Below are 25,000 nucleotides of genomic sequence, written 5' to 3' on the forward strand. Positions count from 1 at the left end.
CATGGATGGGTACATATCTCCTTGAAGTAAGCCACACAAATTAAGAAATATATAAAGCAAACATACTCCGCAACCAGGACCGTATTAAGACACTGCGGTGCCCGGGGCACTATCACCTCATAGGTGCCCCTTTATGAACAATATCTGTAAAATGTGTGTCATGCGATGCCCCCTAACTGGCTGTAAATGGTTGGTGCCCCTGTCCCGTATGGATAATCCGACCTGGCCCACGTTTTCAAAAGAGTATTGACTATATTCCGTTTGCAATCTGAATACTCATGTATGTATGTATACTACATGTAAGTGCACTCATTGTGACTCCCAGAAATCTCTCCCAGATACGTATATATCTTCTTCAAATAGCCACACAAATAAATAAATATATAAGTAAATGAACAACATCTGAAGGAGCTCTTTGTATAATGAGGTAAGTAATGTTTTTAAAGGGGGCTTTTATAGGGCACTTAGCCCTAACAATCTGAGTCCAGTGGTAATTCGAAAGGCTTGTGTGCTGTGTGATACATGTTGGTCACGCAGAGCCTACACATGCACGAGCTCCTGTACGAGGCCTCTCCTATCTTATGTGACCACTGGGGTTTTACGTAAAAGACACATCTGTGTTTTTGAGTGTTTTTTTCCCTGCTCTCTTTACCTCCAGGTTTGTTGTCCACCGTCATGTCCCACTATTAGTGTTTCATCTCCCACCTGCTAGGTTATTGTGTGATGTCCAGAGAGCAAAGGACTTTCAAAAAGCACTAATTGCAAGCAAGCCAAGCGTCTGTGGGGAAAAAAACTGCTGGTTATATTTCACTATTATGGTTCCGCCAGAGTTTGGTCAGACATTTGCTCATGAATATTGAAAAGCCCCTTCATGAATATGCATGAGGTTGCCAAAGTGGCAGTGTTGATGCAGAGATTTATGAGTTTACAAGGGACATAATTACAATGCAGGCGATAACCTGCCTTTCAGGCACTAAAGAAACACACTTACAGACTACACAACATTTGGGCAGGAAATGATATGAAGATACATTGATCTTCCTGCAAGTGCTTCATCTAAGAAAATGCAGTTGAAGTACTGTTTTTAAAATGTGCTCTCTTCAACAGGAAATGTCAGGGCAATAAGACAAACTAAAAAAAAATACATTCAATCCCTCTTCAAAAATCGGAGGCTGACATCGTTTCTCAGAGGAAAAACCTAAGAAAACTGTCTTAATGAATGTCTTTGACAAAAAATTACATGTAGAGTTGACTTCGCTTCCAACAGGAAACACCAAAGAGGCTGTCTTAATGAATGCCTTTGACTATCATAATATATGTGATGCATGTTTTACGAGTGTTCATGACCATGCATGCTGAGAGGGGGTGGAGGGTAAGAGATACAACACTTGTTTATTTAAACATCTGTGCGTCATCTTACAAACAAATCATCCTTCACTTACAATCCAAGAGAGAGGAAGAAAGAGAGAGGAGAGAGGGAGGGGGAGAAGCAGGGCGGGACGGAGAGAGATAGGGAAGAGAGACACAGAGATTCGGGGCGGGCAGGGAGCAGGAAAGGGAGGAAAAGAGGGGGTAGATGAGAGAGAAGGAAAAAGAGGGAGGTAGAGAGAGTAGAGGGAGGGGGAGAGAAGCAGGGGTAGATGGGTAGAGAGGTTGTTGGAAGAAAGAGGAGGGTCAGACAAACAGTTAGGGGTGAGAGAGAGAGAGAGAGAGAGAGAGAGAGAGAGAGAGAGAGAGAGAGAGAGAGAGAGAGAGAGAGGGGGGGGGAGGATAGGTAGAGAAAGGCAGAAGAATTAAGAGAAGGACAGAGAAAGGGAGAGTTAAACTCAGACAGAGAGAGATGAGTAAAGAGAGGGGAAGAGTACCATCTCAATTCCTCCCAAACACTAGCTGTTTGTCAGAGAGGGATAGAGAGAGCATCAGCTCATCTCTTTCCATACACTGACTGTGAGTCAGGGAGAGAGAGAGAGAGAGAGAGAGAGAGAGAGAGAGAGAGAGAGAGAGAGAGAGAGAGAGAGAGAGAGAGACAGAAAGAGAGAGACAGAAAGAGAGAGACAGAGCGAGCATCATCTCATCTCCTCCCATACGCTGGCTGTTTGTGAGACAGGGGTGTGTGATAAGAGGGGCCCTCGCTGCATGCTCCTCTCCCCTCCTCTCACATACGCACGGCACGCTACACAGATAAACATGTGGAGGATCTTCAGGCTACACTACAGCACTAGAAACACTAAACAAGATAGCAACAGAGAGAGGGAGAAGGGGAGGAAGAGAGCGTTTTCGAAAATGTATGGGAATGCACTTTTGTCAAGGCTTGGACACACTTTTCAAGGCAATCTAAAAAAAGAATTGCACACCCCATGAAATGCTCTGCACTGTATAAGCGCCTTGCATTGGCCTTACTCGCGTTCTCTTTTGAGGATGGCTAATAGTTATCATGACACATCGAACATTCTAGTCTTCTCTGCATTTGGGGTAATTAGGAGGATCTTTACTTTACTTCTTACTCTGAATGTAGAGCAAGAGATTGGAATGCAGTGCTAGCAGCATAATGTATGTATGCATAAAATATAGCACTCGGAGTTTTGAAGTGCTTTCAATCCAATATTTCTTGAGTGCTTTGTAGTTAAGGTGATTATATTCCCTTCACCCATGCTGATTAAGGCGTTCCAACACAAACCTTAAAGGTGCACTGTGTAATATATTTAGTAGTTTGTTTCCAGAATGTATGTTGCCCATTCACTGTTAGCCTACCTTTTTTGTGAATACTTACCACCACTATCAATTCATTATGAATGGGAAAATGCTCTTTTCATACATGCAACGGGGGATAAAGAAAGGCTTAATAGCCCCTAAAAAGATGTTGTACATACACTGATCCACCCCATCTATTGTCATTGTTGGACTACATTCTCGAAACTCAGTGACATGTCATCATGCATAATATAGCAGCCATATGGCCTGGTGAACTACACAAACCCACCTAGCATCAATAATGTGTTTGCATGCGAGCTGGTATAGGGCTGCATCATTGACACAGAAGGATGGCAAACCTGTCCTCCAACCACAACGTGCATTTCCCCCCGCTTGAATCCCCAGGGAGGGTAAGTCGCTTAGGACAGGTGAGTCACTGTAATAAAATTATAACCTGTAGTTAGGACTTTTGCTTTCTGTGTTTCTGGTTAAACTCTGTCTGGTTAAACTCTGTCCCTGTGTGATATGAGCTCTTGCTGTGAATTATGTGACATCTGTACCAGGAGGAGACATCTCTCCAAAGTTGTCCCAGACAAGAACTACCACTTAGCTGAACTATGACCTTGTATGTTTATTCTTCTTTGGTGCGCTTCCCATTAAAGACGGCCTCTGTGGAAGGAGAGACAGAGAGACCAAGGATGCCATGCTAGGAACACGTTTTCCAGGCTTCTCAATCTCTCTCCTTTCGCGAAAGCCAATTGTAAACCTGATCTAATTGTCGTGGTCTCGTTATGTATTAAGGAGTTCCTATAACAGTCACCATTACTCTGATTGGGTCATAGCATGCACAGGCAGTTTAAACCACAACTGTTTGATCCCACCCACAACGAAATGGAATGACTTAATTTGTCTACTCTTCCCATGTACCAGACACAACCCTCAGTTTTCTGAATAGTGTAGTGCCAGACATAACTACACATGTTACATTTTGGTTTGGCACACTAGCAACCACATAGAAAGTATTGTATTTCATATATTAAGCTCTAAAATACCCCTCTTATGCCCTTCACACAATGCATACATCATTGAATTATTTATGGGTTTACTCCATTTATTGATAAGCTAGTCAACATAAATAGTAGTTGAACTTTTCCTTAGCAGGCGTAGTGATAAAGCATGTATATGTTATTGTATGTGCATAGCAAACATTTTGCAATGGCGTGGGAATACAAAAGGTGAACCACAACAGCAGGAGAGCACTGTGTATATTGAACAATGACTTGAATATCACGCCACCACCACACTAAATATTTCAAAGGTGTCAAGAGGAGCACTTTGAGTGTCACATGCATGTTGTCACGAAGGAGGCTTGAGTGGCTTCCTGTCAATCGTCTGTCTCCAAACAGAAAAAAAAACTGAAATGACATGAACCCCTCTCTATAAAACACCCAACAAACAAAAAATTAATACAAGCGAGCTTGTCAAACTGAAGGTGACACAGCTCTCTCTGCCTCTGATTTCAATGCCACTTTAGCATGCTACTCCCCGCATTGTTATTCAGGACCTGTCATTCCTGGGTGAAAATGCTCTGATGAATGTCATCTTCTGCATAACTACAGTGGCAAGTCGTCTTTGTCTTGATTTTTTTTTCAGCAAAGCAGATTTATCTAAAGTGATTACATTTTGTTTCGGCAAGAGAGGATGAGAAGAGAGAACACGCAACGAGAAGCAAGTGAAAAAAAGAAACACCCTGTTTGTTGTTTTTTTGTATTTAATACAATGCAATGCTCCCGCTTTTCGCCTGATGCAAAGTGTGCATACCATACGTAATAAAGCTTGTAAATGACATTAAGCCCAGACAAGCAATCCGCTCTAATGGAGGTGAGGCACTCACTGCAGCCGCACGGCATAAATGATAAATTATGCATTTCCTTTGACACCAAAACTATTATCAGCAGCCCGCTATTAGCAGATGACGGTCACCCATCATTTTGCGCCAGACTAAAGTTCAATCTTCATATTAAATGTGTTGTGCGTATACGTAGAAGCTCTGGGTGTGTGTTGATGGAGGGGGGGGAGGGTTGTTATGTATGGGTGTGTGCGCCGTGTACGCCGTGTGTTTTGCAAAGCAGCGTTGGGAAATTATTGGAAAGTTCGTAAATAGGTTGTCGACAAGTCGACAAGCCCAGATGATGCATTCCAGCAAGTGGAGCTAAGGCAGCGGTTGGCTTGATGTAATTGGTATCCGCCTGGCGTCGCCAGCCGTGGTGCAGACCCCTCTTACGAGGAGGAAGAGAGGAAACATGCTTATCTGTATTTCCACGCTTAGCCGGGGGAATCTCAGCCGGGCTCCTTTCTTCCCTCTCTCTCTCTCTTTCATGTTCTCTTTCTCTATTTCCCTCCTTCTCCGTCTCCCCCTTTGAATCTCTTTCTCTCATCCATCTCCCTCTCTCTCTCTCTCTCTCTCTCTCTCTCTCTCTCTCTCTCATTCTTTCTCATTCTTTCTCTACCGTACTTCCTCTTTGCTTTCCCCTTTTTTATTTCACTGCCCTCCTCTCCTTCCCCCCCTTTCATTTTCTCTCTCTTCCATCCGTCCATCTCTCTCTGTCTCTCTCTCTCCTTTTCCTTCCTGCTTTTTTTTCCAAGTTGCTCCCTCTCTCTTCCTCTGTCTATGCTCATTACTGTTTGCTGTATGGCAGTCTTGCTTTAGCCTTCTAGCCATCGCCTCTGTCTACAGTCTTGCATGTACTCTACAACCCTATTTTCTCTTTCTACACCCCCCCCCCCATTCGCGCGCGCACACACACACACAAACACACACGCGCGCGCATGCTTGTACTGTGTGGGCAGACACAAGACATGCACACATGCAAACACACGCACACACACACACACACACACACACACACACACACACACACACACACACACGCACACACACACACACACCTCACAATGACACACATACCTCCCTTCGCCCTGTTGACACCCTACTGCCCACTCACCTTCACAACATGTCCTGCGTGTTCTTTTCTTTCCACCACACACACCACACGCATGCTCAGGCGTCCTTTAATCAGTCGCTATTTCGTCAGTTTAATTGCATGCCAACCAACCAACCACTCGGCATAAAGGCCAGAGATGGCTTGGCACGTCAGTGTTTGTGCGTGTGGCCAAACCGCGGGCGGCAGCGGCGGCGGCTACACAAGTAAACAAAAGGGGCCCAGGTAATTATTTAGCCACTCTTATAAGCCTGAGTCCACAAATAAGTGGCTGTTATTATTACCGTGGCCATGGAGGACTAGTAATTAAGGGGCTGTTTTCACATGTAACACACACACACCCCGCCCGCGTGTCCTCTACTGAGGGGAGGCGAGGCAGGCAGGCAGGCAGGCAGGCAGGCAGGTAGGCGAGCAGGTAGGCAGGCAGGCAGGGAGACAGACAGACAGGCAGGCAGGCAGACAGGCAGGGAGACAGACAGGCAGGCAGGCAGGGAGACAGACAGGCAGGAAGGCAGGCAGGCAGGGAGACAGGCAGGAAGGCAGGCAGGCAGGGAGACAGGCAGGAAGGCGGGCAGGCAGGCAGGAAGGTGGGCAGGCAGGGAGGCGGGCAGGCAGGCATGGAGACAGGTAGGCAGAAAGGCAGGCCATATACCAGGCAGGCAGGCAGGCAGGCAGGCAGGCAGGCAGGCAGGCAGGCAGGCAGGCAGGCAGGCAGGCAGGCAGGCAGGCAGGCAGCAGCCCAGCCATGGCATGAGATATTACAGCCCAGTCTGCGTCTGAATACCTCAGAGAGACGCTGTGTCCTACGACTCCCCCACATGGGCTTTTGCCTCAGCCAATTGTTTTCCTCATTTACAACCCCTCTCCCCACCAAACGCACACACACACACACACACACACACACACACGCAGGCGCGCGCGCGCACACACGCGCACACACACACGCGCACACACACACGCGCACACACACACGCGCACACACACACACACACACACACACACACACACACACACACACACACACACACACACACACACACACACACACACACACACACACACACACACACTCTCCCCAACAAACACACACACACCCTTCCCCACCACCAGCAAACAATCACATGCTCATTTTTTGTGGGTACATCTCAACACATGCACATCCACATAGCACACACATACACAAGTTCACATGTACCATACACATCACACAGACACATACTTCTACACACATACACATGCACACACACACGCACACACACGCGCACACACACACACACACACACACACACACACACACACACACACACACACACACACACACACACACACACACACAGCCAACTTCATTTTTTCCCACAAGAGAATCTATCACCATGGCAACCTTCCAAAAAGGGGCTATGTTTGAAAGAAAAAACTCTGCATATTCTTCAGAAATGAGAAAAGAATGAAAAGAAAAAGACAAAAAAAGTTGCACAGAGAGTCAAAGAAAGATGATTATATCATTTCTGTCTAATCGTGCTTTTAGTATCAGGACTTGCAAATCAGTGTTTTATATTAGTCATGCCTTTGGCACCTGTGCCCTCTCGACCATGTCTTTGTCCACAGTGGTGACTGCCAGTGTTGCCAGATTGGGCGGTTTCCCGCCCAATTGGGCTGCTTAGGATGGCCGTGTGCGGGAAAATGGATTTTGAAGGAAAAATCGCCCAATTTTTGCCCATAGAAATCAATAGAATTGCGCAGGATTTAGTGCTTCCAGGCGGGTTTTGAGCATTTTTTGGGCTGGAAATCATCAGCCTCATCTGGCAACCCTGGTGGTGACTTCTCCGTTAATTTGCTCTTACAAGCCCCGAGATCAGCCCATCAGTTTGGCTTGCCAAGCGGTCATCGGTGCTGATGGGGGGGAAAGTGAAGCCTCACACAAAAGGCAATGAACCCATGTGTGTCCACTCCTGCCAATTACTTAATTACGTCCTCTTGACAGAACCCTCCACCACCAACCCAACAGTACCTCTTTAACTTTTCACACGCAACAGCACTTCAGCAATGGGCTCTCCGAGTCTATCAATTAGCGTTAGCAATTTAGCCTCCAGCACACGGTGCGGTACGTGCACACACGTCTCAAGAAAGGCTTCACTTGGTTGCCTATCGCAGTCCATTAGCGAGGCCCTCTCTTTACGCGGTCATGTGGTGTAGGCAGCGTCAATCTGGACATTGGACCACCACCAACAGGGCTGCTGACAGCTTTTACCAGGCCTGGGAAAAAGTCATTTGAAAGGACCCCCCAACCAATACATACATCGCAATGTGGACTAAATTCTGGGCCCCCTCTTTCCCTGGGCCCGGGACAACTGAGTCCTTTGTCCCCCCTTGTCAGCTTCCCTGACCACCACCTCCATCACTGTCTTGAACAGTAAGGAGGGGGAGACTGGAGTCACTATGACTTGACACTAAAGGAATGAATGACAGCAGTTTGTTCCATGTCTTATTTTCTTGTACATTCTTTCTGAGATGACATTTCGTCTGCCATGCATGACTTTGAATCCATCATGTAACGCAAAGCGCTAGCTGGCAAGGCTCATCCGAGGTCCGTGCGGTCAGTGCTGATTGGTGGAGGATGGACAGATGGGGCGAGGATATAGGGTGGCTGCTCTCTAAGCATCTTGTATAGGAAATGTGAGAGCACTGAAAAAACAGTCTTGGCTATGGTAATGTGATATGCTTATGCAGGATGACATAGGGCTGCTGTACTTGCTGAGCTATGCTGAGGACATTGAGCACGTCTCGTTTTTTCCAGCTTTGTCTGAAAAAAAAATCATAGGGTATTTCTACTTTGAAGTATTAGGTGTGTTGTCCAAAGAGGGTGGGGGTTGGGGGGGGGGGTTGGCAATGAGTGATGATGGTGGGGTAGCTGGGGGGGGGTTGTGGGTGGTGTATTCGGGTGTTTCAAAGTGTTTGTGCGTATTTGTTTCGTGTGTACGTGACAATGCCGTGTGTGCCTTTGTAAACAAGTCTGCGTGCCCTTGTGTAGCCTGTGTAGTATGATATACATGAATGAGGATTTAAGTTGGACAGGTGGAGCAGGCAAACATGGATGCACAAGGCTTACAGCAGGTAAAGGTATATGTGTTTACTGGCTGACCTCATTGCATGGCACTGAGCTGGCGCGGAGAATAATATATGCTTGAAGTAAATCGGCCTGACAGGACCTACATGCGATTGTTTCCCTCTCCCATTTGATTTAAGCAAGGGCATTTTTGCGCTTCTGGATCCCACAAGCCCCTGTTCCTTTCATCTCATTGGGGTGTGATATCCTTGGGCTCGTGTGTGGAGCACACAAGGTATAATTTATTGTCAGTTCAGCAGCGGCGAATTTGCAAGCCTGGCATATTTCATTTGCTGTATAAATATCATTATTAAAATATAAAGTTCGCCTTTTTTGCCTGAGCTGTAGCGACACAGATAGCCCCACGTTCTGATGTGATTTTTATTTATTTTATTTTATTTCATTTTATTTTATTCTAATAGTGACGGCCCTACGTAGTTATGATGTCTGTGGTCAGCATGCATGGCCATGGGGACAGTCTAAATGGCGTCAAGAAGATGAAGAGGTCCAGGGCTATATGAACAAGCTGCCTCTTAATGCACTCAATGCCATGTAAATTATATACACCCAAAGACATACCATGAATAAAATATTATAACATCTGGGGGTGACCATTGGAAAGGTTTTGACTCATGCGACCATCAAGAGTGGTTATTAGCTGTCCTGACTGCATCACGCACTATGAGCACGGCACATCAAGCAAGAGGAATCTCTGGTATAAGGTGATGAAATATTCAAGAAACAAGCCATTACATCACTCCGACATTACTCTCCTTGTCATAATGTACTAAGGTTTAAAACGCTCCGTGCTAATATGCACACTTCCCCTAAATTAGAAATGAACAACCCTGGTACTGTGAACAGTCATCACCGCACAAAACCCATTTTTCCCATCACTAAAAGGCACAACTAATCCAAACAGCAATTACTTAATTGGCGGATAGGGCTTTAAGCCAAATAAGGAAGGAAAGGTGCATTGTCATCTCTCTGGTGGCCCATAGCGATCTACAGGCAGGCCTGTAAAATACTCACTTTCCCTCTTGTTCTCACTATCTCCACTGATTATTCCCAATCAGACACCAGAATGGCATGCTTTACCTGCTAAAGCCACAGAAAACGAGGCCCCCTTCTCAGTGAAAATGGATTGATGGATAAGTATCTCCCAAACTAAAGGCTGCATGACATTAACAATATTCCAGGTGAATTTCTTATCCTCTTTGCTTAAGCGGCAGAATACAGTAACCTGATTTCCGGGGAGCCTCGTCTCGTCACTCCGTCTCTCCTTCAGTGTGACCAGGAAATGGTGTCACTTTGGCTATTTCTACATTAACATGGTTTTCAGATGGAAGAATTACATGGAACATGATTATCTTGTAGGCATGGCGAAACGGCTGTGGAATCTCATTTCATTCTGCACTTATTTGTTGGAAAGGGGGCTGATTACGGGGCCATATGAGCCTTTCATCGTGCACTAAAGATTTGTCGCTTTTCCTTTCCATGACTAATGTCCATGGGACAACAGCATCTCGCCGCCATTATAATCGCAATGAAATTACAAAGCAAATGAATACGTGTCACAGAAAAAGGTTTATTGCCTTTTTTCATTTCTTTTTTTCCCCCTATCCCCCCTCTCAAGAAAGAACCATCTTCTCCATCGCATCACACCACATCACACCACACCACACCGCACAGGGTTTTCAGGATTCGGGATTAAATTGTGGCCAGCATGCAATTTATTCAGGGATGTGACACTAAGGGTATGTGACACTCAGTTTTATAAGGCATTCATTAAATGCCATTGCCTTTAATTCCCTTTCAATTGAAAATAAGGATAACAATCATGTTGTTGTGGAGGAGCTCGGGCCAAAAGTGGATGTTGTTTTTCTAGGGGGTTGCTCCACCAAGGAAAATAATGATCCTCCACCAAATAACTTCAGGAATAAGCCTTTTGTCGTGGGGAAGGAGAGAGAGAGAGAGCGAAGGAGCGAGGGTTGGCTAAGACCAGGCTGTGATCGATAGTGGCCCTATTATGCCTCCCTCTAAAAGAGACATGTACCTCATTGCGGAGAGCTGTGGCCCTGATAATATGAAGTTTACTGTTTCTAAAAACCCTGATGTGGAGGCACGAAAACTTTTTTTAGTGGGACAATCAACTACATCAAGGTTATGCTGTTCTTCCTCTACAAAGAATGATCTTCAAACCCACTGTAAGGTGACTGCGGTGTGCACTGTAGGGCCACATACAAAATAGATACTGTAAACAGCACTGGAACATAACTAGCTTACAGAGCTACAAAGCTAATTTTTTTGTGTGTAAGCGGGGACAAATTAATGAAAAGGCCAACCAGGCACAGGCCCAGGGGCCCATAGGGCTAAAGGGGGTAGCAGAGCAGGATGTATATAGTAAAACCATAGGTGTTGTAATAATCTCAGTAAATCACCAGAGTAAGAATACCCTTCATGCAAACATGCAAAGAAGGTCTTTTTAAAATGAAATGTGATAGCGCTCCTTTAAATCTCATGAAAAAGCCACATGGATCTAAGATCCCAGAGGGCACAAAATCATGTTGCACTTGTGCCACTTGAATCCTAGAAGAAGAAGTGGAAGAAAAAGCTAAAGCACTCGCTATACAGGCATTTGAAATGTAACCTGCATGAAAAGTTATGTGCTAAGATTGTCATTTTATTTTTTAAAGAAAGAAAAAAGTAGAGATTCACTCGTGTGAGCGATTTGACCACAACATGATCTACCTTATTTATGAGAAATTGAACGGCAACCTTTTAAATTGTAATGATTGATATCTTGCCAATGCGGCAAGGCCAGTGCCTGGTATCCGCCCCCGGTGGAAAATGCTGATATGAGAAGAGTGTCCTCCCACTCTCGGACAGCCGATTAGACAAATGACCCTCCAGTCTCTAACCTCTGGGATGAGTCGAGTTCGCGGCCGTGTTCCCCATACAAACCACATAAACCTAACACATTATTTTAAAGGTCTCTTTCACAGTGTATCTATGTAGTGCTATTCAGTAATACAGTATACGGTTGTAGGCCTACATACACAACCCTGATACTAATCCTTCCCACAACTCTAACACACTGTGTGAATACATTTACATGTATGTACATACTGTACATGCGTTCACAAGCTTCACAGTGTGAGCACAATGTAACCAGGGACCGCTTAAAACATAAAATCCACAGAGCACGAGATATAGCCACTGTAAATAATTCCCTTTAAAGGATTTCAAGAAATGGCAGAGGCATCGATCACCAGCATGAACCACCAACAGGCTTAAAAAAAAACCTCTACCCACTTTAGTACACACTCCACATGCAAGAGCATCCATTGAGCGCCTTTGAGCTCTTCTCCAGTAGTCCTTGATGTGAGTGCTTTGTCTCTACAGGTAGCTGGGAGGTGGACAGAAAATAAAGGATTTAACACCCCAGTAATACCATTTTGCATCTGTAATAGCCATTTTGCAGGGGTGTATTATCGCAACGGCAGTACGGTCTCTTTATATCACTCCAGCCCTGGAGCAGCACTGAAGGGCAAACTTGCCAAATCCCGGCATTCTGCAGGTGTATGTGTCTCCAGAGAAGAGAGAGAGAGAGAGAGAGAGAGAGAGAGAGAGAGATGCTTGTTCTGATGAATTAAGCACACCATCTGCAAGCCCCATGACCAAATCTCTCTACAATCGCACAACAGCTTACCAGCACATTAGCCACAAATAGGCAATCAGTATCTCGCCGACTCAAACAAACACCTCCTTTAGATGGCCCTCCTGAGCTTTCCAAGCCTGCGATCAGTAACTCTGCAGCTTCCTTTTTGAGAGAGCAAACTTACAGGGGGGGTTGGAGGGACTAACCAACTATAAAGGTCATGGGTTTTCCGGCCCCAAAGGCTACGGTAAAGGTTATGTTTTCAAGCACAGGTAATTTCAGGAGTGAGGTAAGAGACAAAATATTTTCTGACAAGCACAGGAGCAGTCCTACAGTATGTGAGAAAGTTGCTGTGTATACAGTACAAGCAGCATAACACCAGATGTCATTACCAAGCTACTATGCTGAGGATTTTTTTTTTTTAAACAAGGAGGTACGCAAGATAACTGGATTGCCAAATATCAAAAATATCAAGACTCAATAGAGCGAACACAAGACAATGAAGCAGCTCCTCAAAGTCAAAGCTGCCAACACTGAGAGTGCAATGATTTCTATGGTTAAAAAGTCAAGGAAGGCACGTTCATAATAAGTGCATGTTTCTGTCTGAAAAGAAAAGACGGGTAGTTTAGGCACATCAGCCTTATGGTTTGATAGCACATGTCTGAGCTGTCAGAAAAATGCTAATAAACATACTCTTACTAAGATCGAGTATGAGCAGAATATGAAGATGCTGATATACGTTCATAGTGGTTGAACTGTAAGCAGCAGGATGTCTTCAGTTGCTTACACTCTTTGAATAACATGATCTAGATGATTGAGAATCTTCACAGACGTGCTATACTGTAGCTCCCTGTAGTTTGTTTGCTCGATTGAGGAAGTTTTGCTTTTCTTGTTGACAAAAGAGCAGTAAGTACTGATCAAGAAGCTACAAGGCCATGGGAAACCGATCATAGTCAGGGCATTCTCCCCTAAACTTGTTTTATGGAAAGCCCAGCTCTCTCACACAAACCAGCTGCCATTTCATTCCACAGCATCCAATGCCCTTGTTGGTGAGTGTGGGCACATGATAAAGTGTTGAAAATGTGCTGACACAATTATGAACCCACAGGAGGAATTTGATGCCATGTTTGCAGACTTCAAAACATACTCACAAAACATACCCAAAAACATACCCAAAGCTCTCCAGGATGTTCAATTAGATCGTTTTTTGCCTTTTCCTGGGAGCACATATCTGCATGACAAGCGCTTCTCCAACCATTAGCTTCAGAAAGTCAAAAGCACAGGTCCAGAGTTTCTGATGTCCAAGCCAACTGCTTTCCTCCCTCATGCCAAACGCATCTCAGTGGTGTGAGAGGAAGTACTACCAGGTACCTGGCAGCAAGCGGTTGGCAAGAGAAGCCTGCTCTGAAGAACCCCTTTCATGTTCAGATTGGAAGGTCATGTCCAAAGAGTCCATGCAGTTCACAAGGATAGGCCTTCCGCTCACATCCAGAAAGAAATGTCCACATTCAGAAGATCAGTTCAAGGGACATCAATGCATGACTACTGTATTGGTGATGAGGATGGCATCACTTCTTCTTGCAAAATATTTTAGGGCACTGTAATATTTTTGTGGAGTAATTCTAGTGACCCCCGAATGGCCCTCCAAGTTGAGTTTCTGACCCCTCTAGTTTACATATTGATGATAATGATAAGAAGCAGATAATTCTGTGTGTTGCTAAAACTGTGGCCCTATGCGTACAGTGGATGACACACCATACTGTACATTTTCAGCAGTTTCAAGACAGCACCAGCCAAACCATATACTTGCATAGAAGGCTGAAAGAGAAACCCCATTTACAGATACAGTATGTATTAATTATGTTATGCCGGTTTTCTGTAATTGACCTTCAGCGTCCGTATCAGTTTGTAATGTGTGAGTATTGTGACCTATCTGCCACTAAGCGCATCAATTGATTTTGCTACCTACTTCTACACTTCACCTGTGTGTGTGTGTGTGTGTGTGTGTGTGTGTGTGTGTGTGTGTGTGTGTGTGTGTGTGTGTGTGTGTGTGTGTGTGTGTGCGCGCGCGCGTGTGTGCGTGTGTGTGTGTGTGTGTGTGTGGCCAGACATTTTGCTAAACTATTTCACTATAAATGCACTGGTATGGAATACTAAAGCATGTAGATATACAGTAGTTTCCTATAACATTCTCCCACACATTTAAAATGCTGCAATACAAGCAAGCAAGCCTAGAGGGAACTGATTACCAAAATATAACATTTAAAATCAGCCATTCAAATACCAGATGTGAACTTGACACACAAACACATTTAACATTTATTTTGTGTGTGTGTGTGTGTGTGTGTGTGTGTGTGTGTGTGTGTGTGTGTGTGTGTGTGTGCGCGCGCGTGCGTGCGTGCGTGCGTGTGCATACATTCATGTCCACCTGTGTATGTGCATTCGTGACCTTTGAAAATACTGTAAAGGTGGGGCCCACACGGAACATACTGTGTCTCTGTGAAGGAGTAACAAATCCTGTAAGCTTTAGCAAATATCACCATGTCAGAACAATGGTGATAACCAGGCACAATTCACAAAGCTTGTTTTTACCGTATCTGATGATGCATTTTTAAAGTCATGGACTGGTTTGTCAACAACGCTTAGATTATTTCCAGCATGTCGTTGGCATCGTGGCTCAACACAGGTGTCAAGTGGGTTGAGAATATGAAAAGGTCTCTCTGTCAGCTGCCATCCCAGGTTAACTGTCTCAGCTGCTACCCTATCGGTCTGAGGCAGAGGGCAGAGAGAGCACTTGCCACAGGTTGACCTGTGTTTCAACATTAAGATGTTTCATAGAAGGTAGATAGGAGACGGACCACTGGGCTTCCTCCACCACAAAACAACACTACAACAGCCTCCTAACCTCCAGTCTCCTCCATAAATAAACAAGCCACACACCTCTATTTAGCCCAAAGCACAAACACACTTCCAATATAAGCTGAAGAAAAACAGGATATATCGTACAATAGCTTTGTGAGGAGGGTGCAAGGATTGTATACTGCAGTAGCAAACCTTAGTCAGAGGACTAATCATTTCACAAATAATATTTGCTGATATTTTACGGTTGCCCTCAAAGCTGTTTGGGCAACATATCTTTCCATTCTTTCCAATAAATTTGAAGAAATAAAAATTCAGTCCACTCTGTTCTAAGTAGCCTAACCATAATTATATTTCCATGGATGTCAAATTTGTATCAAGCTTAAATCCTATCCATTGTTTTCTTAAGGCAAAGTCAAAGCTACAAGCATCACACGTCTTGTTAGTTCCAAATTGTTTGTTTTCAAAGGAAAGATCGAAAGAGTTGTGTTTAATGGGAGGAAATAATTACAGTTTGACCCCTCCGTTACCCTTAAGCTAGACTCTAGTGCCATCTATTGAAGAAAGCAACTATAAATCACTATATCTGGCAACACTGCTCATCCGCATAACCTAATACAAAGGAAAGTGTTTTTATTTCAAATTATTTGGCAAAATAAAAAAATCGGGCAACACCGCAGATTGGCAAGTCGATCGCTGTTTTTACCTACATTACCCGCAGGCAATGCATAGATGCTGCCAGCAACCAACCAGAATGCCACTGATTTAAACAAATTAGTAATATTCCACAATATGCCCTGGCGCTGAGGAGAGGGACGTTGCAATAAGGCACAGTAGGGAGGTTGATTGCGCACTCTGGCGCATGTGACGCGTTACCTTGGTACAACAAGCTAATCAAATAAAGATTTGAGTCCATGCAAAAAAGCGGCAAGAAACTACCACCGTGGAACGACAGGTGACGCACGACCCGGACACATCGCTATACACTACACACAAGAGTTGTGTTATTGCAGAGCAAGTAAAAGCCCATTACCTTCTTTCAAGAAGCGCGAGTGGATTAAGAGAATGACAAAACAGCAAACTGCCGCTCCCGCTAAAGCCCACGCAACTCTCAGAAGCTGCATTCTGGCGAGAAAGTCACACAGCCGGAGAGCAGAGCCCGCGGTCTTCAGAGAGAAAACCAGTCTTCCATTCTTGATCCCATGCGGCGACTTATTCACAAAAGAATGCCCCCGTTGAAGAAAGACGAAAAATCCTTTTCGGTGAATGTGAAGAGAGGGCGGTTGGGATACGCCAGTCCACACAGTCACTGCACAGAATTCAGTGGTCCTGTTGGGTAGTCAGTGTAACTATACACAGAGGAAAAAAGGGCGATGACTAAATTCCTGTGATCCCAAGTAAAAACATTTAGGCTGATTCACTTTCCGTCCCAAGACTTGGCGACTCGCGTCGGAGCATACCCTTCCTCAACTGCAGCCAGTGAATGTGGTCTGTTGATGGGCACTCGTCGTGCCATGCACAGTACTATGCTGAACTCGAGTGATGATCAGGGGATTGGTTGCAGCACCATATCGTCTGCTCTCACAGCAATAGTATGTAATAATAAAAAATATATTGTTTCCGATAAGAAGCCAAACATTCAAACTGATTTATTTGATGCGTTTCTCCATGTCACCGCCAAGGGAAAGAAGATACTTAAAATGTCTTCAGGAAAAAAAGCCAGAAAAATCCTTGCGTTTTCGAAATGCATCCAAAGCTTCGCCTCAACAAACCACGGGAAAACTCACAAGGTCAAGTCTTTATGCGTTATTTTTCCACGCCTACGGTAAAGTTGAAAATGAATGGTGAGCCAGTTTATCCGCCAGCGGCTCTGTCGGATCCTCGGGCTTGCCCCTGTTCTTAACAGCCGCAGCTCGAGACGCGACTTTCTCTTCGTTCTCCTGGTGACGTCACGCCTCCCCCAAAATATGTCTCCTCGAGCTACTGAGGAGGCGGGTGTGAGTGAAGGGCAGCTCTGGAAGGCAGTAATAAGATTAACGTTGCCGTTAACCGACTTCATTGTTTATAGTTGTTCCTGTTCGGTGGTTGCAAATTATCACCCTCCTTTTTACGCGTGCGGTGATTAGGCTATGCGACGGCTGTGTATTGCAGAAACAGACTGACTTGATTTATTTCATGAGTAGGCTACTTGTCATTTCACATCAGTGAGCTAGAGATACAGACACAGAGAATGTTGCTGTGAAAATGAATGTTATATTTTACTGTTTTCAATGCTTTGATAATTTCAATACTCCTACAAATAAAAACTTGAATTTGAATATAAATACACACACACACACACACACACACACACACACACACACACACACACACACACACACACACACACACACACACACACACACACCATATAATACAATCTAGTTATTTTATTTTTCTTCTCTTTTCTCTATTCTTAAGCACATTGAATGACATTTATTTATGTATGGTAATGTGCTATGTAGGCCTAAATATTTTTGATTGATTGATATCATAGGCCTACTGTATATCAAAATAACATGTTTCATTCATCTATTCTATTGCCAAAATGATATGAATGTGAACATCTTGAACCAAACATCCACATGAAGGCATTTTATGGGCAATTAATTCAACTCCTTTAGCACAACAACAAACTTTGCCGTTGTCCCGATGCTCTTGCCAGTTCAGCGAATTTGTTGTCAATTATCGACGCTGGCCAGTGTTAACAACGGGGGGTGTCCATGTTTCATTCATTTCTCTGCAGCGGAGCAAACACCAGGGCCGGGGCCTCCTCCCTCCTCCCTCTCCCTCCTCCACGATGTGATCCATCAGTCAACATGACAGCAATTAACGGAGACCTGTCCACCACTTGTCTACTAAAGGTGGAGGAGAGTGCGTGGCGAACATTAAATATTGTGCTACATAGGGCTTCTATTAAGTATAGTCGGCCTTGTTTATCTGTCTATCGACAGGTAAATGCTTTACATATCTGCAGCCTCAGCCGCCCCGTTGTCTTTTGTTGTTGTATGCATGCACAACGCCACAATCCAAAATGTCACACGCCAGCTGCCCAGTATGCACAAACACGGCACAAAACACCTTGGTGGTCCCCTAACTGTGAAACTTTTAGTCTGTCGTCTCTTTTCTGCACAAGGTGTGCTGTCTTGGATCATATCTGTCCCAAAGGCCACTGGAACTGTCATGAGATCACTCACTGTCCTGGCTATCATGTCTGAGATGTACAAGGCAACACATTTTATGTCGACACAGAATACACAAAGTAACCAGCAATCTAAACCAATGAAGTCATAATATTGGCATTATAATGACACATTGTCAAAAAAAGAACACCCCCAGTTGTGTGCCTATTACCAAATAAAAATAATTGATTTCATTGAAGAATATATTGATTAAGGAGCAATCAATGGACATCTCATGGTTATGTAGGCTATTCGAAGTGGAATGCCAAGATATTAATATGTAACAAGGTAGGCCATACCAATCACTGATAGTGTGAGAATAGGGAAACCAGCTAGTGTTGTGTAGTTCAGAGAGGTTTTCAGGAGGTTTTCTAGTAATGTAGTATGGCCTATATGTTAGTTCTATGCATAAAATATTGCAGATTAAATAATGTTCAATGTGCAGCACCACCAGCACTGTATGCACAATGTAGATGAATTCTGCTGAATAAATAAGTTCCGGTCAACGACTTACTATGAGCAAAGTGTAGGCGAGGACATGATGTTCATGAAAATATTGACACGCAAAGCAAATACAATTTCCATAGGCCTATCCCTCTTCAAGGGCGTTTCTGCTTTAGTATGACAGCCAACTCAAAGTTACATTTGCTTGTCAAGCACAGCTTAAGAAAAGGCCTCTGGTATCAGAGAGTCTACAACAGTCAACAGTTTTTTTTTCTGAAATCTTCAAAATAAACAATATTGGGGTAGGTCAGTAGTATCACCACAAAGTAGAGCAAGGCAGGTCTCAAGACACCATTTCACTGCGATGACAGACCCTTGCATGTGTACACAAAATACTGCTCTCTCTACTCCTCAGCGACTGCTTACCTTGCACACAACTCACTATAGACCTCCAATGTTGGGTCATCTTTTACATATGCATGTAGAACAAGTATTACCGTAAGACATCCACAACCATAGCAGAGCACACCTACAAAACCCAAAGCAAAGCACGTCAACATTTTGAGTCATTTTCGTAGGCTAACTATCAACCGACAAGTTGATTTTACAGTTCGCAGAAGAGTCATGCAAATATTATGACACTCAATTTGCAGCTAATGAACATGAGTCACACTGCAGTGAAGTCTCCTCTGGTAAACCTGTTGCTAGGTAAACAACACATTTAGATGGAAAAAAATAGCTTGCACATTGCCAAGAATGTGTTATAAATGGCCAAGAATATGTTTTAAAAAATAAATAAAGGTTTCGATGCATATTTCAAGATGGCAATAAAGATGGAGGAAAACAAGGGAGATGTATAGTTTACTGGTGGAATGTATTAGTAGGCTGCTTTGGCAGAGATAAAAGGTCAGTAGATGAAAATAGAATAATACAAGTAGCCTAAATATCACTAATATAATATTTAAGGTGATAAATTGTGATATGGAACAAAATAGGTTTCAGGAAACTGAGCTGTAATCATCAGGCATATGATTACTTAAACAATCAGAGAGAAGCTTTGAAGACTATAGGTCTGGACGTTCCTCGAGCTCGGATGCGTTGCATATTCCGTGAATACTCTCTAGGTTTTTAAATTTGTCTTCTGTTATGTTTTCTTTACTACAATGCAGGGCGTAACAGCGAGCATGATTCATCACCACAACTTACAGTCATAACTGTAGATATAGGCCACTGCCCAAGGCAAAAAGCATATTTGAAAGTGCTTTAGGAACTTTCATAACTTTAAGAGGTAGCATTCACAGAGACAGTAAGAACTGAAGAATACATTTCATTTTATTTGTTTCTTGTTTTTTTAGAAGAGTTCAAAACATATATAGCTTAGTTTAGTTTCTTTATAAAAGAACTAAAACAATAATGTATTCATTTTATTGGGCAAAAAACTGTACATATAAATACAACGTGGAAATTTGACGGGTGGTAGATATTGATGGTGATATACAGTATATTCAACACATAGCAATACATATTCACCATGCCCCAATGTAACTATATACAGCACCAAGTGGAAATATGGTAGCATCTATTTGCTTGCTGCTGTATTCCTTACTCATACATAATATCTGCCTAGCTGCTAAGATGGTGTTAGATTAGTTTTCTCAGGCAGAGTGCATTGCGGATGGTCTTGTCTTGTGTCTGTAGGTCCCAAGCAGTCTCCATATGGATAGCAGGCACAGACATGGCAACACACTAAGACAGTAGGAGATGGGAAATATATAGACTCCCTCAGACAAAGCCAGTGAGGCAGGAGATTAGAAAAGGGGGAGAAAATCTATACTAATGTGAAGAGGTAACGACAAAGCCCCCAACCCCACCACCACCTACCCCCTTCCACCTACCACTGGAAAGGCAAGGGCGGCCAACCAAGCGGTGGCGGAGAAGAGAAGGCAAACTGTGCACAAGGTGAGCAGACATTTAAGGAAGACAGAAACCGGGAAAAAATATCAATATGCAAATCAGAGGAAGAAAACAAGAGGACTCACTGATCTGCATGATAAGATGGCTCCCTGCCTTCCCGTGATAAAGACGCATAAGCCCCCCTCCCCTCAATCCCAACCCAACCCAACCCAAGTGTAACACATTCAGATTTCTACCTCCTGAGAGAGACACGCATGCAGGAGCACATGATAGTCTGATGTGAGAGAAGATAAGGAAGCCTGCGAGAGTTCCAAAATACCTCATTTATATACCGATACATAATGTATGGGGAGGGAGGGGGGCGTGTAATATCTTTTAAAAATGAGCCGGATAAAGACGGGAGGGCCACTGGAAAAAACGCTGTGTGGCTGAGTAGGAAGGAAGGCAATGTTGGGAGGGGAGATAGGAGCTTCAGCATGAAGTCCTGCAGCTATCAGGGAGCAGGGCCGCTGACAGCTTTGGCTGGGCCCAGGACAATGTCATCTGAAAGGGCCCCTCACCGAATACATTCAATGTAATGACGACCCAATTATGGGCCCCCCAGTTCCCTGAGCCCGGGACAATATGCTTTGCCTCCTCCCCTGTCGGCGGGCCTGACAGGGAGCAATAACTATTAAAACTCATGCCCCATAACTACCATTGAGGGTTCACCACAGGAGGGTGCATCAGGGAAAGTAGGATGGGGGTTTGTGGAGTAGGGCACGACTGTAAGGACGTCGCATCACTGACAGGGTGTCCCATGAGGACAATATTAGTCTTGTTATTAATATTTAAAAGGGCTCCAAATTGTCTTGTGTCACAGTGCCTGAAAATAAATTAAGCGGTCTGACACTGGCTCCAAATATGTTTTTAAAAAAACAACAGCACCGTGACTCATAGGAAACCCTGACCTGGCTGGAGGTGTCTCTTCTGTGCTGTTGCAACAGCAACGATGGAAAAAAAGAAAATGTTTGGAAATTGTGAAGCTATTTCTGCCAAGAAGGATTGAGGGCAGCGAGGTTGGACTGGCTTGGATAACATGCTGTTGATTTGTAATTTCACCCCGCAATGTCTGACAGGGCAACAGGGGCTGTCAGTAAACTGTATCACCACGGCAAGCCCCTGGCCGTGATTGACAGGCCATATTGAATTCACAGCCACTTTTCTCAGTTTCAATTACTCAATAAACATGTGGCCGTCAGGTTTAGCGCTGTCAACATCGCCGCTGCAAAGCCGCTGATAAGCCATCAACAAAGGAAGATTCAAAAAAGTGTATCAGAACTCTGAGAATAAACCTCAGAGAATAAAAAACATCCTCCTGAAATATGGCTGTGTGAGGCTCTAAAAGACCCATTCATACCCGGCGTGTGAGATGGGAACAAATGTGGGGTAGAGTGTTTCACATGTCCGACCCGTTGATTCCGTAATTTAGTACAACTTTGAAAAGCTTACGATTGGGTATAAAATAGATAAAAACAACCATAAAGAAACACACATCACATAAAAGACACACACACAGAGAGAGAGAGAGAGAGAGAGAAAGAAAGAGAGAGAGAGAGAGAGAGAGAGAGAGAGAGAGAGAGAGAGAGAGCATATAGGTGTAGAAATTTGAATGTACGTACGTGTACATGCAATTGACAAACGGTTATAAATGGGCATTGAAGAGGCGATTTTTATGTGCTGCTGAATCCTGTGGTGTAGTATGCACTGTATGTGGGTGAGAAGAATAACATCCAGCCAGCAGTCTCCACAAATGCACCCAGGCATTAGCAAGCCATTCATTAGGCCCACCGGTGCTGTGAGAATACAGTGTGATGGCATGTTACCAGTCTGTGTGAGAGAAAGAGATGCCCTGAATAGGGGTGTTTGTGTGTCTGTGTGTTGGGGGACGAGGAGCGGTGGGGTGGGGGGCAGAGCTGGTACTCTGCTAGATGGTGTGTCTGTGTGTTGTGGGAAGTGGGGTGGTGGGAAGAGGGGTGGTTGGGGGTGCTGGAAGAGGGCTGGTGGGGGGAGGGGTGCTGGTACCCTGCTAGATGGTGTTTCTGTGGGTTGGGGGAAGAGGGCTGGTGGGTGGGGGGAGCGGTGCTGGTAACCTGCTAGATGGTGTTTCTGTGGGTTGGGGGAAGAGGGGTGCTGGGAGAGGGTGCTGGTACCCTGCTAGATGGTGTTTCTGTGGGTTGGGGGAAGAGGGGTGCTGGGAGAGGGTTCTGGTGCCCTGCTAGATGGCTCTTTCCTGCTTCCTGCAGGGGTGAAGATCCCCACTAGGCAGGGTATGCCTCTCACACACACACACACACACACACACACACACACACACACACACACACACACACACACACACACACACACACACACACACACACACACACACACACACACACACACACACACACATCACAAACATGCTATGCAATTGCCAAGTGCTTCCAAGGTCAGTGTGATTTCTCCCCAGTAAGGCGCCAGGCCGGCAGGGCAGGGCGGGGCGGTGGGAGGGGGTGTGAGCGGAGGCCCATATGCGGCCCGTATGAAGTCCTGCACCAGACTGTATTCATACAGTTGGGTGGGGGTGGGGGGATATTCAACATTAGGGGTTTAAATAATCAATATCGGTATCGATGCATCTCTCCCACGACTGACCTACGAATCAAATAGAATCGTATCATATCGTATCGTGGTATCGAAAGTAACAGACTCGCTGGCCCCTGACCAATGTCCTAGCTCCATAACATCATAGAAGTGGAAAAGTAATTGGAAAAAATGTAATTGAATCGTATCGAAAAATTGAATCGCTGCCTTAAGAAATCGGTACCAAATCGTATCGTCATGGAGGCTGTGATTTATTTACACCCCTATTCAACATATACAACATATTCATGAAGCTCACACGCCGGTCATGCATCAGCCTCCATTCATTCATACAATCACACAGTGCTCTATACCCACACTGTAGACCAAGGACAGAAATGTTTGCCTCTCGTGTCTACTATCAATGCCGCCTCACCGCCGTCGAAAACCATTCGTGTCAAGCTCTGAAATTGAAGTCTGGGCCATGCCTCCTACGCTGCCTTTGATGTCTGGCCAACAGTTGACAAAGGTGGATGCATGTGGGGAAAAAAAAACAAAAAACAGTGGTTCCATCATGAGATGGTCAGAGCTTGACTATAAGTCGTGCTGTTGAATCCTAAGTGGACTGAAACTGGTTCAAGGGTGATGATCCTTATGTTTTAGGGTGCCCTAAATATTTACATACAGAGCACACACGGAGGATTTTCTGCTTCAAATAGGCATCTGCTACCCTTTATGCTTATATGCAATTGTATCAGTTTTTATTTATTTATGAGCAATGACCATAAAAACCGTATGAGGAAAAAAATGTGCTGATGTGTGAAGTTCCCCTTTTTCAAAGAGGACATTTGTATGCAAATTCTGGCTCCCCTGGTCGTGTGGTCGGGTTGGCAGGGAGATCTGCGGCCGTCAGAGCTCAGCTCGGCTCTGCGGAGGCTCCATCTGTGCTGGGATCACGGGTGCCTGGCAAGTGGCTCCTCAGACCCCCCCCACTCCCCCACCCCACATCAACCCCCCCCCCACGCACAAACACACACACGCACGCACAAGCCCCAGTCTCCCCCACGAAGCGTCTCCGAATCGTAGGAGTGTGACCACCAGACTTCACCTCTCTTACTCCACTCTTCTCTACACCGTTCTTTACACTGGCTGGACACCACATCTGTGTCGGACAACAGGCTCAGGGCAGGGCAGAGGAGAGGAGAGGAGAGGAGAGGAGAGGAGAGGAGAGGAGAGGAGTGGAGAGAGAAGAGGGTTGAGAGGAGAGGAGAGAGGAGAGGAGAGGAGGGGAGAGGAAAGGAAAGAGAAAAGGAGAGGAGAGGAGAGGAGAGGAGAGGAGAGGAGAGGAGAGAGGAGAGGAGAGGAGAGGAGAGAGAGGGAGAGGAGGGAGGGAAGGAGAGGGAGAGGAGAGGAGAGAGGAGAGGAGAGGAGAGGAGAGGAGAGGAGAGGAGAGGAGAGGAAAAAGGGGAGAGGGCAGAGGAGAGGAGAGGAGAGGAGAGGG

General features: G+C 44.9%; 1 protein-coding gene across 2 annotated transcripts in view; it reads right to left on the reverse strand.

Moving 5' to 3' along the window:
- The window catches only part of tafa5a (TAFA chemokine like family member 5a), a 90,516-nt gene that overhangs the window by 44,141 nt on the left and 21,375 nt on the right, over positions 1 to 25,000 (reverse strand). The window contains exon 1 of one of the 2 annotated variants that reach the window (XM_063217865.1): positions 16,350 to 16,440. The exons of the other annotated variant lie outside the window; for it this stretch is intronic. Within the exon in view, the coding sequence (XP_063073935.1) occupies positions 16,350 to 16,440 (91 nt within the window). Of the gene's footprint in view, positions 1 to 16,349; positions 16,441 to 25,000 lie in introns of those variants that run through there. 2 annotated transcript variants of the gene reach the window in all.

This window comes from Engraulis encrasicolus, chromosome 15 (assembly GCF_034702125.1).
Source record: "Engraulis encrasicolus isolate BLACKSEA-1 chromosome 15, IST_EnEncr_1.0, whole genome shotgun sequence".
Taxonomy (NCBI): Eukaryota; Metazoa; Chordata; class Actinopteri; order Clupeiformes; family Engraulidae; genus Engraulis; species Engraulis encrasicolus.